Raw genomic sequence first — 16,183 nt, 5'->3', positions numbered from 1 at the left:
CTCTCTCACAAGCACAAACATGCTGTGAACTTTGAAAACACCTCCCCTGCGAGCCAAAGGGAGGGGCTGGGTTGCCATGGTAACCTGCAGGCCTTGCCCTACTGACAGGAGAGTCGTCCTTGTGTGCTTGCCGGTCGTGTTGTTCACGTCAGACCGACCGCTCCAGTTTAGCTCGTGCTCATCTACACGTGTCAACTATGTGCTTATTAGGGCCCCGAGGACTACTTGCCAAATTTCGTTCTTTGCTCTTCGTTGTCTTTATTCTAACGTCGGGAACATTTCCAAACAAATGCTTTTGCAGGCTTTCCCTATATTGGAAAAGGTAGTACTCAACAAAGTGGAAAATATGTTTGGAGAGTTACTGTAAATGCGCTGCCTGATTTGCTTGCCGCCTTGGTGCATCTGTCGGTGTTCCCGTGGTCCCCCCCCCCCCCTCTTCCGCTCTCAGGGCCCACTCTGACATGGAAATGGAAATCCCTGTCCCAACAATGAGCTCATCTGGCCTTGCTGTCACCGTCAGTGCAAAAGTTTCAGAGTGGCTGTTTTTTCCAACCAATAATACGTATGCAATGGATGCAATGTACGCTCTGATACGCGACGGTTGAGACAGCACAAAACAAAGGCCTGAATCAAAAGCAAATGTGAAGAAGTTTTAGAGCAAATTGAAAACATTGGCGTAATGTTGAAATGTGGCCTGTTTTGACGTCTTGCGCATTTTATGAATTTTATTTTTCCAATTTACTCAGATGTTACTTGGCCCTTGTTCATTCTCCCTGCATAGCAGGGCCATGCCTTGGAGAGGCAAGTGTATGTTTTGCGTCCTCCAGAGGCAAAGAGATGAAACTGCAGGGCCTTATTCTGATTGGGCAGAGAATGGCTATTTTGATGTCGGAGTAATATTTCATTCTGATTTATTATGTGTTATTCTACATTTGTGATTGACAGAGGAGCCAAAACGTGTTGCCTCTGCTTGGGCCCAGCTGATCTCAAGCCGGCGATAAGAGGAAAGCACCCGAGAAGACCTTTCTGCTGTTAGATTCTGATATGAAGATAAATCATATGAGTATATGATGAAATGATGTGCAAAATAGCTTATCTGTTAATGTTTGCTTGCAGAGACTCTGTTTCAAAATAGATCTCAAACAAATTCGGCAAGTTACTTTTTCAGCCTCCGTGGATGAGTTCAGAATATGAAACCTACTTTTTTTTTGTACCTTTAATTCTGCAGTCTTTTTTGCACAAGTATCTGTTCTTAAGTACATAATAATGTAAGGTGATCGTCAAAAAGCAAACCAAGATTAGGTGCTTTAGCTTGGAACGGGCTCGAGCTGGATGTCGATGCCCCATCGGCAACTTTTCATCACTGAATAATAAAAAAAAAAAAGCTCCTGCGGGGTCAAGATGGACAGACAGAACCCAAGATGATAGCGAGCGATCTGCAAATGACCTCGTTTCACAACACAGCGTGCAGTAGGACAAATGTTCACTTAAAGGTGGCCTTGGCAAGCTCGTGTGTGTGTGTATGTGTGTGTGTGTGTGTGGCAGTATCAATCATAAAAGCTAATAGAGCACTTTGCAACGCGGGAAGCTTTAGCGTGTTATTGCTGCGTTATTTGTTGCTTTGCGATGATACGCTCGCTCCCTGCAAGTGGCAAAGCATCAATTCTCAAGCTAAAAGGGCCAATCTTTTCCCGCTACTGGATGGCTTACAATTTGTTGATTGCAAAATCAATATCTGGCCTGGACTGGCCAATCATTCTTCATGATAGTTTTCAAAGTATGGAGTACCAAAAGGAACAAAAAAGTGCTTTAGAGTAAAACTGTTTGATGTTGCACCAAAAACGTTTTTGGATTTGTGTGAAATATTCTCAGAGTGGTGACAGCAAGAATGATTAGGGCACAGGCAAGTTCCTTGGAGGTCAGATTTAGACACTACTACTGCTCCCTGGAGTCATACATATGTGCTTTTGAATATTTCTCCCCAGCAGAAAAGTTAAATACATTTATTTAAACGAGAAATAAACAAAAGTAGACGACGTTGTCGGCAGGATTCGAACCTGCGCGGGGAGACCCCAATGGATTTCTAGTCCATCGCCTTAACCACTCGGCCACGACAACTGCCGCCAATGCAGTAGCAACTTCTATTTAAAAGGATGGACAGAAATGGAATCCTAGTTCTAAAGGTTACATGAGAAATGTCCTCAATTTGATTCACACAAAATATCCAAGCAGGCTGCACGGGGAGAATCAAGAGCATGTCTCACAGAGCCTCGTCTTAGATGCACACACGGAAGCTGCAGCTCCGAATTAGGCTAGGCTCCGCCTCTTTTTGCACGCGGACCAAAAGCTTGATACGACACGCCCCTTTAAACTGCGTGCCCACGGCAATGCTAAGCTAGTAGGGGCAAACGGCATGAACCAATGCAACGTAGCTTTGCCCATACGCCAAACAGCGTGCGAGATCTCATCTTCTATTCATATCTGTGCCTTGGATCCATGTAGTTGTTTCTCTGTGCCTTTAGTTTACTTGTTTTTGTCAAGTTGATTGATAATATTTGGATTCAAATGATGCAGGTGATATATGCGGCATATTAGCATACTATTGTATGACATTTGAGTATATATATTTAGGGTTTGTAACATGTGGGTATTAAGAGCTGGTGCCCACTGAGGCCCGGGTACCAAATGCTCCGTTATTTTATCTCATGGTAGAAGAATATCGTGACCTACACACTCCGGTCGATGCTTTGGGGATGTTTCCCAGTATCTCGCGCTGCGGGCTTCTGTCGTGCAGCAGGTGCATTTACAATGGCAGCTTTTCCCCTTCCAATAGATGTCCCTCCTTCTCTGAGGACCTGAAGAAATACTGTATAGGCACAATATGTGTATAACCTTTATGTGTACGCTCTGACAAACACGAAGGAGCCGCCGTGCTACATTTCGTGATATAAATTATTTATTTACATATACAGAAAAAAATGACTCCATCAAGACAACGTAGTAATAACTCATGGAAACGGAACCTAGTAGCTGAAGTCATTGTCACAACCAAAGAAGAGAGCGCTAGAATAACATTGTGACCTCCATCAAGGGTCTCCTCAAACACAAGGTGCAAGGCATCACGTGTAGCCCCCCCCCCCCCCCCCCCCTCCCCCAGTACCCCTAAGCTCCCACCCATCCAAATGGGAAGAAAAAAAAGCCTTAATAGTCCACCCTTACCCTGCTTTGCACTACCCCCGACCCCCACCTTGCTTTTACCCCCATCGCCTACAAATGACAGACACCGGCTAACCCGCATCTACCAAAAGTCACACATCTAATTTACACTCACACGTACAAACTCACATTCAGTATTCTCAACCCCCCCCTCGCTCCCGCCCCGAGTTCACAAGGTCCTCTCCGGCAAGATCTTGAAAGTGAGGCTATCCACAACATTCTCAGCAGGTGAGTCTGGAAGTCCTGAAGCGCTAGCTCTGTCTTTGTTCGTAGCCCCTCGGCCTCCTCCGGCGTTCTTGGAAGTTCATGGCGGGCGAGAGAAAGAGAGAGAGAGAAAGATGGAGGGCCCGGCCTCGAAGGGGATGTCGATCCTACATTTTGGGGAGTGGGGTTGCTCTACAAAGTGTGGCGGACGGGGGACATTTAACGAGACACGCCTTCCGGAAAGCGTACGGCCGTTCCTTCCGACAGGCTCAGATAAGTCGAGTGGAGGCGCGCATGGTGTTCTCGGAGCTGAAGTGGACATTGTTTTGCTTCTGCCGGTTGATCCTGTTGGAGCGAGGGCACTTTCTGCGTGGGGACAAACACAGAAGAAGCATGTTTGGAAAATCTCTTCGTATTTGATGAAAAGAAATGTGAAAAGCGGACGACAACATCACGTCATGTATCGGTTTGAACTACGGAATCAATTTGGACTTCACCAACCGATCCCGATATTGATGATGTCATCGTGCATACCTGAACATAGTTTCCAGCACGTGGCGCACGAATTCTTGACAAGTGGCTCGATAACATAATCTAATATTCTAGCTGTATTCCGTGTTATTTTTGGGCTGATACATTTTCCGACTTTATTGCTTTTACCCCATCCTCCCGACACTTTACTAGTGCTCATCTTATTTGGCGCGCTTGTTACGAGGTGCAATATATTGCGGCTCGCACAGATAGACGCTTGGGGCAGGATGTTTGGATGTGCCGCATCTGCCTTGAGAAAAGCACCCAAAGAAGGTCAGAGTGGCTGCTCATTAGTCAGGCTCGGCGCGTCCGACTCACCTGGTAATGCAGAGCACCACCACACAGATGATGACCACCTGCAGTGCTCCGATGATGGAGGCGATGAGAACGTAGTGCAGTTTGCCAGAGCCCGGGACCACGTAGAGCACGTTGTACTCTTTGGTGTCGCACTGGGGTCCGCTGAAACCTGAGTGGCAGCTGCAAGCACAACACAAACACAAGCGCAAACCGATTGCTGCGTCACCTGAAGAAAAAAGGAACGTGTTGGATTTCACACAAACAGATGTGCGGCCAAGACGTTATACTGCGCAAAGAATCTCGGAAAATATTCCTCTTTTGGGTTGCCCGTCCTCATCCTGATTTCTTGTTACGAGGAATATAATCAATGCGAGACGTGCGAGCTCCAGTGCCGACCGCCATTGAACTATCGATCAAAAAGACGGGCTGAAGGTCGCTACGGTCGGGGATCAGCCATCAAGCATCGGCGTGCCGAGATCTGGCCTTCTCGTTACCTATTGCGCAATTTGCCGCTGGGGGAAATTGTTGACTGATGAGTCACACTCCATTCATACATTACAAGATTGATATAAGATGCGGAGTGACTTGATAGCTCGTTTCTATTTTATTCTTTGAATATGAATGACCGAGAGGGCTTTTTGAAAAATAGATCATGAATATGTTCCAAACAACTTGAGATGATCATGGGAATGTATTGACAATTACATGTCAGGCAAATCACCGGCTTGAGTCTCGACGGCCCTTCCTATCTCGCTAACACAATTAATACATCATGCCGCGCAAAAGCAGATGACACGGTGACGTTTATCTGGGCTTCCTGCAGCGAGCGACCGCCTTGTGTCTCAGCTTTCCTCGCCGGTCCTCAGACATTGCCTTCTCTTCGTGGATACACACGCCGCAACACACAGACACACACGGAAGGACGGACGGACCGACAGAGGGAATCTGGATGATCTCTATCCTCTGAGAGGAGCTAAATGGTCCACCTTTTAACGTTCTGCCTGTCTGCCTCTGCCTCGCAATCTGGCCTTCTTCCACTGAGCCGCTTTCTGTCTGTCTCGGGGGAGATTGTTACCAGCAAACAGCGGCTGAGCCTTGTTTGGTGCAACATGCACACGGTCACAGTTCAGCTTCCTTCTCACACAACGTTTCAACCTTGCTGTCTTGTGGGTGGGGGAGGTCTGAGCTGTGATTTGTGGGACCGCTAGGAGGCAGCAAAGATCTGTGACCACCCGTCTCTGACAACCACAGCAAAAAAAATAAATTAAAAAAGTCAATCCAGACAAGCAAGCAAGGAGGCGAGAGAGCGAGAGATAGTCGCTGAGCGAGATATCCAGACCCTCTGGCTGCTCCACTATCAGGCCGCCGTAAATGATGGAAGTCTTAGCTGTACAATTACACATTCCCTCTGTGCACTTAGAGTAGCGCTTCCTTCCATCTTGCTTTCTCATTGCGCTTTTATGCAAAGCGAACATCTCCGCTGTCTGCATTGGAGTGTGTTAGTGCAGCCCAGAGACGAATGTGCAGTGGCCGCGTGCGGCTCATTAGCGGCTATTTGCTGCTTAATCACCAATGAGGACCAAACACTTTTATTAAGACTCAAATGTGCCTTTTGGAATTTTGCAGAAATTGTCACGTCTCGTCCCCAACTGCTCCACTATGTGTCTGTCGCCTTGGTTTTTGTCTGTGTGCTCGCCCCTCCCCTCCCCTCCTGTGTGCCCATGATCAGTGTGATTATTTCCACCTGCCTCTCGTTACCTGTCGTGTATATAAGTCCTGTCTGCCTGCCCCTCACTCCCTGTCGTTGTGTGTTCCTGTCATGATGTCTTTTTGGTTCCTGTTCCTGTCATTGGTAATGTCACCCTGTCTTTTTGTTTCACGTCTTTTTGGTCAGTCTCGTTGTTAGGTTTTGTTAAGTCACGTCAGTTGCCGAGTCTGTTAGTTTGCCTTTTTTGAGTTCGCCAATAAACCCTGGTCCAAGCTGCACTTGGTCGTCCTGCTCCATTTCCACCCGAACCGTGACAGAAATGTCCCAATTTGTACCTTTGACATAATCCCACCGCCCCCTGCACAGTTTCCCTGGCTATGACTCAGCATCTGACGATCCGCCACAGCAAGGAACACTCAGAAGAAAGCCACAAGGTAAGCAGAGCTGCAACAAGCGATGGTGCCGTGAGAAATGAAGTGAATTCATTCTGTGAGCACAAACATTTCTTCAGACGGAAAATAGAACTCCCTCTTACAAAATGAAACGATTGTTATATTGTCTGGGAACAGCGTCAATATCCCTTCCTTAAAGCAGTTGCTATTCCTTAGCTCAGCTATTGTTTCGAAATGGGGCGCTGAAACTTTTAAGACGTTTGAAATTCAACAATCAATGCCTCTTGCTCAGTTTTTAGTCCCCCGAATGTAGCCGAGTAAAAAGTGGATCTAGGGTTGAAAGAAAACAAAAGCCCAGCGCAAAAATAGCGACGCCAGCCGAGTCATCCAAGTTAAAGTGTGTCTGCTGGCACCATGGCGTATGTACGCACGAGCGAGACTCTTTTGCTCCACAAATGGATGTCCCCGAGAAAGACGAGAAGGCATCCGAGGATTCCGAGCGCTCCGCTTCAATACGTTCAGAGAGCGGGAGCAACGACACTCGACAACGTGCTCGGGTGTCGACCCCGCACCGCATTCGCGATTCTCTTTGGCTCTTTCAGCAAAGCAGCTGCTGAGAATTGCTCGTTATTACTGAGAACCAGTCGACGCAAGATGGCCCATGGAAATATAGCGTTATCCATTCAATGTGTTCAGTCAGAGTGCATTCAAATATTGTGTGCACGTAATATAATTTGATTACGTAATGCGTAGCGTTATTAGCTACAGTGTAAACTTATTTTCATTGTAATTTTTGCACAAACACCACAACACAGGGTTTTTTTCCTCTTTGGGATTATTGAAATCTCTTATCTCGCAATTCCCATTTGCTTCCAAAAATGAATAAATCCCGCATGTGATTTTCACACAAGGACTGTGCAACGCTGGGATGAAGGACAAAACGGCTGACCTTCCGTGTATGTGTGCGTGTGTGACTTTGCACCTGCATGAGGGCTGGGCAGGTATACTTGGGAACTGACAGTCTCCGTGGACGCAGTAGTTCTTGTAGAGATCCGGACAAGGCGTGTAGAGTCCATCTGCTTGTCCGTTTCCTGGTGAGAGAAAACGGAGAGCGAGGCATGAAGCACGCAAACGTAGTATGCGAAGCATCTGCTCCATACGTTGACGCACTTACCGGTGATGTCGGTGGGTGCAAAATGTCTATCTCCGCCTTTGTTCCCATCTGAAGAAAGGCCAGAAAGACACATTGCGTTCAAGCGATGACCTTTGACCCCGGCCATTAGGAGGTACAGGTGGGAATAAATGCCACAGCGGCGGGTCAGAGAATTCAATGTGATTTGACCTCGACAAAAGGGCGCAGGGAGCAAGAGCACCTGCCACTTAATGCATATAAATGTGGACAGCATGTTCTATTGGAAAAGTGTAGCCATGTTTTTCATTTTCTCTTTTGTGGTGTACAAAGGGCAGAAAAGAGAGGAGTCTGAGTGTACGCACACAAGATAAGAGGGAGTTGTTATTTTTTGCTCCCTTTATTGCCTCTGCTTGGAAAATTGCACTTCACAATAGCAAGAGGGCCGCTTCCCACTCATTACCGGCGCGTTGCGCTGATTTTCTTTTCTAAGAAACGGTCACTCTGACAAAGTTTGATTTGCACTTTTACAGCCACTGTGAGGAGAAGAAAAAAAGCAAGAAATGCGCCGGCCGCGTGCGGCGAGCGTGGGCTGGCTTCTTTCATGCGCTCAGTTGCGACACGTATTTGAGGAATCGCCATGAAAAATTGGTCGCGTGTGCCTGTTTTTTCACCACGCTCAGCCTTAATTCCGAGTTTCACATGGGCTCCTCCAAATTTCGGGCCGTAGCGAGCGAGGCCGATTCCCCCCCGATTGAAACAAATTGCACAAAGTACAGCGTCATCAATCTCCTTTTTCAGACCCGAAGCGCGTTACGCAAACGGCGAGTTGCATGGCCTTCGTTTATTTCGTGACGATGGCTCCAAAATTGCCGACCGAGGCGACGCGTGCAAATGAAAGCGCATCTTGCTCACGTTCTGCCAATTGCAAAGAGTTGCAGTCAAATTAAAATCGGTCCCAGCCAACCAAAAAAACAAAACATCCTTATCTTCAGCCACATGGATTAGCAGAAGAAAATGAGCCACTTTATGGGCTTTAACCACGCTGATGAATAAAATATCTCTGCGGCTGGAACGTAAACAAAAGCTGAATGGAAAATGGAAGACGAAAAGGTAATTAACGGCCACAATAACTGTTTGTCAGATTAGCGTCACGCACGCCATGAAGGCAAAGGCGTCGCCCTTCGCCACGTGGACGGACGGACGGACGATGCTGAAAAGCAAACCGCGGCTGGATGTTCTTTGACATTCTCCTGGCGCATTGGCAGATTGAGCTTTGCCATGCTGCTTTTGCTTTATTATTTGATCAAATGTTCCCGCACAGCGTTTGGCGCTTGACGGCATCGCCTGCTTCCTGTGATGCCGACGTGTTTTTCAAGTTGGCAGCGGAACCCGCAGGAGGCTCTGGGGTGTGCTATTCTTATTTCTCCCTGTCTTTTGTCATCGGCTTGTGAGGGAAAAAGATGTCTTTTGAAGGGCAACCTTGAATGAGAATTCACACGGCGGATCGCGCTCACAAATGCATCTCGCCGACAGATGGTGCTTGTTATTCATTTGCAAATTATGGTCGCATTTGAGAAGTTGGTTGGAAATGGTCACGATCCACAGGTTGGACCTGCTCAGCCACAAAGGTAAGTTTCATTTCTGCCGTTATTTCATTTGCATCCCTCTTTTTTCTATTGGCGACGCGAGGATTGCGAGCAATGGCAACCGCTTGTGATTTGATGAGGAAAATAAGGAAGATTTGGCAACGTTGGAGTCTGACCTTGGCAGTGTCCCAGGTGCCTGACCTCGATACGTTCCTGCTTCTGACAGGAGGCCTCCTTCACCTGGCAGGGGTTGTCATAGGAACGGCCATCTGAGGCACACACTGGATTGAAGCTGATGTGGGAACAGTCGATGTTGCACACGCACCTGCGACACACACACACGGACACACACAACGGCCCGGTTACGCCGGACGAAGAACATCCGCCGCGAGACGTCAGCGAAAAATGACTGCCTAGTTAAACAGCCTTAATGTAAAAGCTTGACTGTATGCATTTTTTTATGGTTGCGGCCGTGCATTGTAATCCCGTTGGAATTGTGTTTTGACACAATCGGCAAATAGATGAAACTTTGCACAAAAGACGACAGGCTGCACAGAAGGCTGGCCCGATAAAGGACCTCCCTCACAATGGAAACAAAGAGATAAGAAAAGCGCACATTTCACAGCTTCTTGAAAACAGCCCTGAATGGAAAGTACAAACTTGGCCGCTGATAATATCGTAGCATTAGCATGCCATTATGCCAAAGTGTTTGTTTACCATCTCTTTACGTCCTTCCACACCTGACACTATCTCCGCCCAGCTGAAAGTGGATAATCATGCACATTGCTCGCTCCAAAGGGGACCGCCACGTCTATTGTACGTGACTGCCCAAGTGCTGAGCCAAAAGAACACACTGAATTTGAATGAAGTACCAAAGTAAACATATATCTTGTGTATCCTTGTCTTTGTTTTGATAATTATATACAAAAATAATATGATGATAATATTATTCTAGAATAATATATAACAATATAACAATATCATACTATTTTTATAGCTGTTTGCCAACAGCTGAGGTTAAAAAAGGTACCAAGGCTATTTGGAAAATAAATATACAGATAAGAAATGTCAAAAACATAAAGGCACACTGTAAAAGCACTTATAGTGATTTTTTTTTTTTTTTTTTTGATCCTGTCATGTAAACAAGCGCACCATCTTCATTGTACGTGTTGCTCACCAAGCAAAAGAAGTTCCAGGCCCCGCAACGTACCTCTATCTATTCCCTGCGAGTTACTATTGGTTTTTCAATTCATTCATTTAACCCGTAACGTAAAATGAGTGTTAATTAGAAAACAGAAAAGTCCTTTTTGTAATGATTACCTTATTTTCCCCCCCTTAAAGAACATCCGACAATGTTTTAATTAACCGGCTTTTATATTCCATGTTGTACTAAATTCCCAAGAGACAGACTAAGTCAATTCGTCATTTATTCATTTAGCCCTAATCGGCGAAGGCATATTAAAATGCAATTTATGCAGCTAAATGTTTGCTCTTCCGCGGAGTTGAAAAAAAGGACTCAATTGGCCTCTTTTGAGCCGTTGGCAATTGACGGATGCCGATGGGTACAAAAGAAAAAAAACATGCGTCTCGGCATCAGTGAAGACTCCAAATAGTCTGCAGGTGGAGGCTTTGGGTACAGCCTGCACTTCACTCCACCGAGAATGTACCGTACACCGTAATTAGGAATCTGTCATTATTCTCACTGCCTTTTCATTTTCTCTAAAGCGCCGGCGTTACGACAAATATCCTCAGGCAGGCATTCAGGCAGGCAGGCAGGCATTCAGGCAGGCAGGTAGGCGGCCACTTGATTGAAATGGCGTGCAGCAAAGTATGGCGGGATCAGTGCAAGTCAAGAAAAGCAAATAGTCGCTCGCGCCATTGCTACGCATCACACGGAAGAAGCAAAAGTCCCACGAGACAATGAAGAATAGCTAATAAGTGGCCATGGTGTGCAAAGGTTACAAATGTTGAGATTTTGGGATAGAATCGCAAACATTTGTTTTCGTTGCCAAATGATCCTGAACAAAATTTCTGTAACCAAATCTAAATGTGGGCACATAACAAATCTGTGAAATTTCCGTTCCATGTCAACGCAGTCAAAATCGCAATGTAAACGGTTGAGCAGAATCGGAACGACAAATTGTTTCCTTTTATTGAACTCAACGTGCATCTCCCCCATCCTGAAGAGGAGCAACCACATCTAATGATGTCATCCTAGCGTGGAGGCAGAAGTAGTCAAATCTGAGCCACGGGAGATAAAGTGGTTGCCATAGTGTCAGGAATTTATAATGAACATCTGAAAAGGAGATTGACTTGAAATCAGCCCCAAGACAGGATTTGGGATTCCGCTGTGTTTATGGCCCAAATGTGAGGAGTGGGTGGGAAACACGACGCCTCTTTGGAGGGGAGCGCTTCTTCCTTCCCGAGAGGCCCCCGTTGGTCAGCGGCTGATGTCTGGCCTACATACATTTTTAATGCCGACTCTCACTTTGCCTACACTATACGGCTAGACTGCATTGCGTCAACACATCCTAATGCATCTCACAGGCACAACAGTGTGCGCTTGGAAAGTGTGCAAAACACACCTCGGTCTTGTGAGGTGACGCTATTTTTTGCTGTTTCACACACGCACACACACACACACACACACACACACACACACACACACACACACACACGCACACACACACACACACACACACACACACACACCAGGGATGAACAAAGCACCATTAATGGTGTGTGTGAAGGCGTGTACAGGTGTGTGTTTGTGTGTGTGAACCATGTCTCTCAGGAGATGGGCTTAGCAGGATGTGTTGTATTGATTAGTTGCCTACGATTATTTCAGTCCCATCAAAGAAAGCCCCCGCCCCCTGCCCCCCGCCCCCCTCCAGACTGTCTGCTGGCTTCAGATGGTAAAAGGCACTTTATACTCAGGCCGGCGGCCCCAAAGTCAATTTTCCCCCTTTGCTTGACTGGAGAAACATGACATATATGCAGGCATGACCTCAAAAGTGGAAGACTTTCAAATTGAAAAGGGACGTAGTGACGTTTGGATTGCTCGGCTCCGGAGTAGCCTGGCCACAAACAAACCCTGTTACAGTGTGCTTTGAGGTACGACTGTTTTTTTCTTTTTTGTCCGTAGTTACAGTTTAACACCGCAAATGGACCTAAAAGGCTTTTGGGGGATAAAACGATCGATCCTTGAGGTAAATTGCTTATTTTGCTTACGGCCTCTCCGCAGAAATAACGAGCGCTGGCAAGGAATGGAGGCGAGTACGGAGAGCTCACGGTCACCAACATCCAGTCGGTCAAACTTGGTGAACCGACTCAAAGGAGTGCTGCTTCGAGCCGGACCGAAATAAACCTGCCATTTGTAATATTGACTTCATACCGTCCTGTGTTCCTAATGATTATCTATACTGGACTTAAGACTTTGAGTTTGCCTGGGGTTTGACATCATTGATTCTGTCTGTTTGGATCACTGATGGAAATCTCAGATTTGATGGCAGCTTTTGAGGACAATGACTTTTTTGGATGAAGGTGTTTCACATTGTAGGGAAGTTGATGTCGAGCGAATGCGGCATATTACGAGAGCAGCTGTTAAAAAGTCGGCAGGCAGGCAGGCAGGCAGGCAGAAAGGCAGAAAGGCAGGCAGGCATTTGAAACCGTTGGTCTCTCTGGAGCCTCCAGAACATCTCCACTGCCAGAATAATGAGCTGCCAGGCCACTTTGGGGTGCCTGAAGGTGTCAACGTGACCTCTGCAAAAGACGGAGTGACTATCTTACCATCTCCCGCCTTGCTATCAAAAGACAAAGCATAGCCTCGGCAGTAAAATAATGACCGCGCAACACATCGTAGCATCCCACGCTGTCAACAAAATAGATTCCAACACACAGTGCGGCTACAATCCTCTCCTGACCTCAACCAGACTGAACATCTTTAAACAGATCCAAATGTATATCCAACAAATGGTCAAAATGTTTTTGGAAAAGTTGCATTCAATGTAAAAAAATGTGTTTTTCACCCCAACAGTTCAAATTGATAAATAAATAAATAGAAATATGAATGAAGTGAAATTGACACCCATGAAACTTCGGAATGTAATAACGGCCTGCGCCTCCCCCAGAATGGTTGCTAAATTGATCACAAGGCACCAAGCGCCAAACATCCTCACCGTACTAATAATAATCAAATCCAATTCCTTTTGAATTGCTTTTGATTGGACTCTTTGATTTGAATCCACCGGAGGCCTGTCAACATCCGTCAACGTCTTTGTCTTGTCAAAACCAGCCCGACGTCGGGTTCATTTCACGACTGTCTGGCAAGGATGAAAAAAACCGAGGGAGCTAAATATAGTTCTGATAGAACTGGGGCAAAGAAGTTGTCAGATAGGTGGCCCCGGGCTATCCATCCCTCCATTTACGGCTGCTTATCTGGCATCGGGTCGCGGTGCCGCTCGTCTTTTGCAGAGAGAAGGCAATCCAATCATCCCAAATGTCTACAGGTGCAAGGGGGCGGGAAATAGGTCAGCCGCAGGCTGTTTGGCTCCTATACTGCTCGCTGCAGTCATTACAAACCATCAAGCATACAAAAGATTGGCCCTCGCAATGCCGCCTGAAGATTATTTGACACAAGTCATGATTTTTTTTTTTTTTTTTTTGCAGCAGCAGCAGGGAGCACCACCCCCAATCTGAAATGCTGCAGAGAGGAGATTGACTGTTTGAAACCTGGGCTGGGTTTGCGTTTCCAGAAGGCACGGCTGAAAAGAGGCAAATTATATCTCCATGCTCAAGTCCAGAAGTCCCCAAAAGGTAAGGCCTGCTTTTTTTCTACATATATAGGTGATTGCAAGTTTCTATCTCAGCATTTCCACGGATGAATCTGCGAGCGGCCTGCTAATGATCCCACGCAGGCTAATCTGAGTTGATTTCTCAAGACAGTTTGCCACTTTGTCACGCGTGTGCCACGTGTGTGTGCCTCGACGCTTCGACAACTGTTAATTGTTTTTAATCGATGGAATGAAAACAGGAACGTCGCCGCATAAACGCATTGGCGCTCGCTCGTTCGCTTGCTCGCTTGGCCACCCGCTTTGTCATTACTATGATTGCTCTCCACTTGATTGATTAACTGGCAGCTGCTATGATTGGAATCAGCTGCTGTCTGATTGGAAGAACCTGTCATTTTAATCAAGATTTTTCTGTTTTTTCTTCCGAGTGCACGCTTGCATGCCGGATGGTTGCCTTCTGATGAAAATGACACCATGTTGCCTTGTAATTATACGTCGGAATATTAACCAGAAATCGGGCTGTGCAGAAAATGAAGAGTGCTTGTTTGACTTTTTGTTTGCGTCAACCTTGATGAGATGCATGATTGCTTCGGGTTATCTTTGCTCTCGTGTTAAGCACCAAAGCGAGCGCACCATATGCTGTTGTTTGTTTTGAAACGGTACTCCTGTGAATTGTCTATGAACGCTGCATTTAGCGGGTCGCATTAGCACGAGTCGACTCGGGCTGTTTGCTACACGCAACATTTGATCCCGAGCATTCCGGTTAGCGTGGATGGTATTCCCGTTGCAGCCTTTGTGCGATCGTTAGCGAAGGCACATCTTATCGTGCCTTTTGAAGCTTAGGCATGTCGCAACTTCATATCTGCGATGTTAACATGTACATTTCAAATGTTGCAAATTGCCAGAGTCTGTCAGATGCAAGTTGTCCAGCCGAACATCCCGGGATGCGAGCCGAGCGTTTTGCATACGCGGGCCCCGAGGCTGTTTGTGTTATGGTCTCTTCGCTAATGCATGTGGATGACTTGATAAACGGCGAGCCGTCTCCGAGGCGAAGCAAAACAAAGAAGTCCAAATGTATGAAGGCGTCCTCGCCGAACTACTTTTCTTTGTGTGAGCTAAATTCATTTTGGCCTGACATTGGCAAGTCCTGTAAGGACGGTAATTGGATTTCCAGAATGAGCGAATCTCTGCTTTCTCTCTGTGGCGCACAATAGTAATTGAGGTTAAATGAAATGGTCAGCCATGCACCAAACCTCAGTGGAGGTTCAGCGTGTGTGGAAAAGTGAACATTTCTCATCCACGCGCTTGCTCCTCAAAGACAGTCCAAGAAATGACAATCGCAACAATAGGGATGAGCGATTTTGTCCCCATCATCTTACCAAACGTCCTCTGCGTCCACGTCACACTCGGCCCCAAACTGACAAATGTCACAGGTGGATGTTTCCTTCTGACCCGCTTCCGCCGAGCCCTCTCCTCCTGAAAGACAAAAATGTCAACATTTTAATCTCATAGTGTGTCTGGAAGATAGCAATCATTTGTGGGGTCATTTTTAGCACATACGATATGAAAATCAACATTAGCCATTGAGTCAAAGCAGCGGATATCGTTTCATGGTCAAATGCAACGCAGCAAACTGGCCAACGTGCTTCTCCTCACGCTCGCCGTCCAAGACAAGGGAGGATTCCATGTGAAACGCTATCTCCTCCATCCATTTGGCACTCCCGACGACGCCCATCTATCACTTTCTAAATCCTGCTGATCTTTTTGGACTGCCTCTCTTATTCCATCCTGCAGATTTCTCTCACAGCGTGCTTACCGGCATCGGGCTTACACTAGCTTAAGGACTCTGCCGGTGCATATGAGGATTCGCAAGTGGCTGAGGTGGGTGGGGGGTGGCGAGGGATGGCTGAAAGAAAAGGCAATTTGGATCATCTCAAATTGCATTCTCCTAGCGCATACGGCTCTTGCCGGTCTCTGCACACCTTCCTTGCGGGCCCACGCCTCCTCAGACGCGTTCTATTTTTAAACTCACAGGGGGGGACTACAGAAAAGACGGTGAAGGGGCGGAACTTGGCATCATTTTCTCGCGTCGTGTATTTAATCTCCCTGACACGCAGACGCCCACGTTGCCGCTGCCGCCGCCGCCGCTGTGTGTCGCCTCTTTCATTTTCCCCTTTTGAAACTTGTGTTATTTCTTGTGATCCCCTGCGACACATGAAGGAAAACAAACTCTTGATGCCAATGAGCGGTGTGCGCCCAACCCCATTTGCCGACATCGGATCAAGTTGGCTTTCGCTCGGAATCCGAAAGGTCAAACTTTCATTTAT

At 46.7% G+C, this 16,183-nt stretch overlaps 1 protein-coding gene, 1 long non-coding RNA gene and 1 other non-coding gene across 5 annotated transcripts in view; 1 reads left to right on the top strand and 2 right to left on the bottom strand.

Moving 5' to 3' along the window:
- Positions 1-2,036: 2,036 nt before the first annotated feature.
- Positions 2,037-2,118, bottom strand: trnas-aga (transfer RNA serine (anticodon AGA)). Its single transcript has one exon. It is a non-coding gene; the product is annotated as a tRNA-Ser (tRNA).
- A 1,025-nt stretch (positions 2,119-3,143) lies between these two features.
- LOC125973490 (tomoregulin-2) overlaps positions 3,144-16,183 on the bottom strand; it is a 49,786-nt gene continuing 36,746 nt past the window's right edge. Inside the window, exons 5-10 of the mRNA XM_049727679.2 lie at positions 15,236-15,332; positions 9,243-9,391; positions 7,523-7,570; positions 7,331-7,439; positions 4,270-4,428; positions 3,144-3,786 (exon numbers count right to left, since the gene is read on the bottom strand). Of these exons, the coding sequence (XP_049583636.1) occupies positions 3,690-3,786; positions 4,270-4,428; positions 7,331-7,439; positions 7,523-7,570; positions 9,243-9,391; positions 15,236-15,332 (659 nt within the window). The 3' untranslated portion in view covers positions 3,144-3,689. The remainder of the gene's footprint in view (positions 3,787-4,269; positions 4,429-7,330; positions 7,440-7,522; positions 7,571-9,242; positions 9,392-15,235; positions 15,333-16,183) is intronic.
- The window catches only part of LOC125973491 (uncharacterized), a 72,949-nt gene continuing 62,791 nt past the window's right edge, over positions 6,026-16,183 (top strand). For 2 of the 3 annotated variants that reach the window (XR_007483169.1, XR_011087247.1), the window contains exons 1-3: positions 6,026-6,100; positions 6,323-6,390; positions 13,738-13,881. This is a non-coding gene — a long non-coding RNA (uncharacterized lncRNA). Of the gene's footprint in view, positions 6,101-6,322; positions 6,391-13,734; positions 13,882-16,183 lie in introns of all 3 variants that reach the window. The other variant, XR_007483170.1, reaches the window with a different exon arrangement.

The sequence above is a fragment of the Syngnathus scovelli genome, chromosome 8 (genome assembly GCF_024217435.2).
Source record: "Syngnathus scovelli strain Florida chromosome 8, RoL_Ssco_1.2, whole genome shotgun sequence".
In the NCBI taxonomy this organism is placed as follows: domain Eukaryota; kingdom Metazoa; phylum Chordata; class Actinopteri; order Syngnathiformes; family Syngnathidae; genus Syngnathus; species Syngnathus scovelli.
The sequence above is the reverse complement of the archived record's forward strand: the minus strand, read 5'-3'. Positions and strand labels throughout refer to the sequence as shown.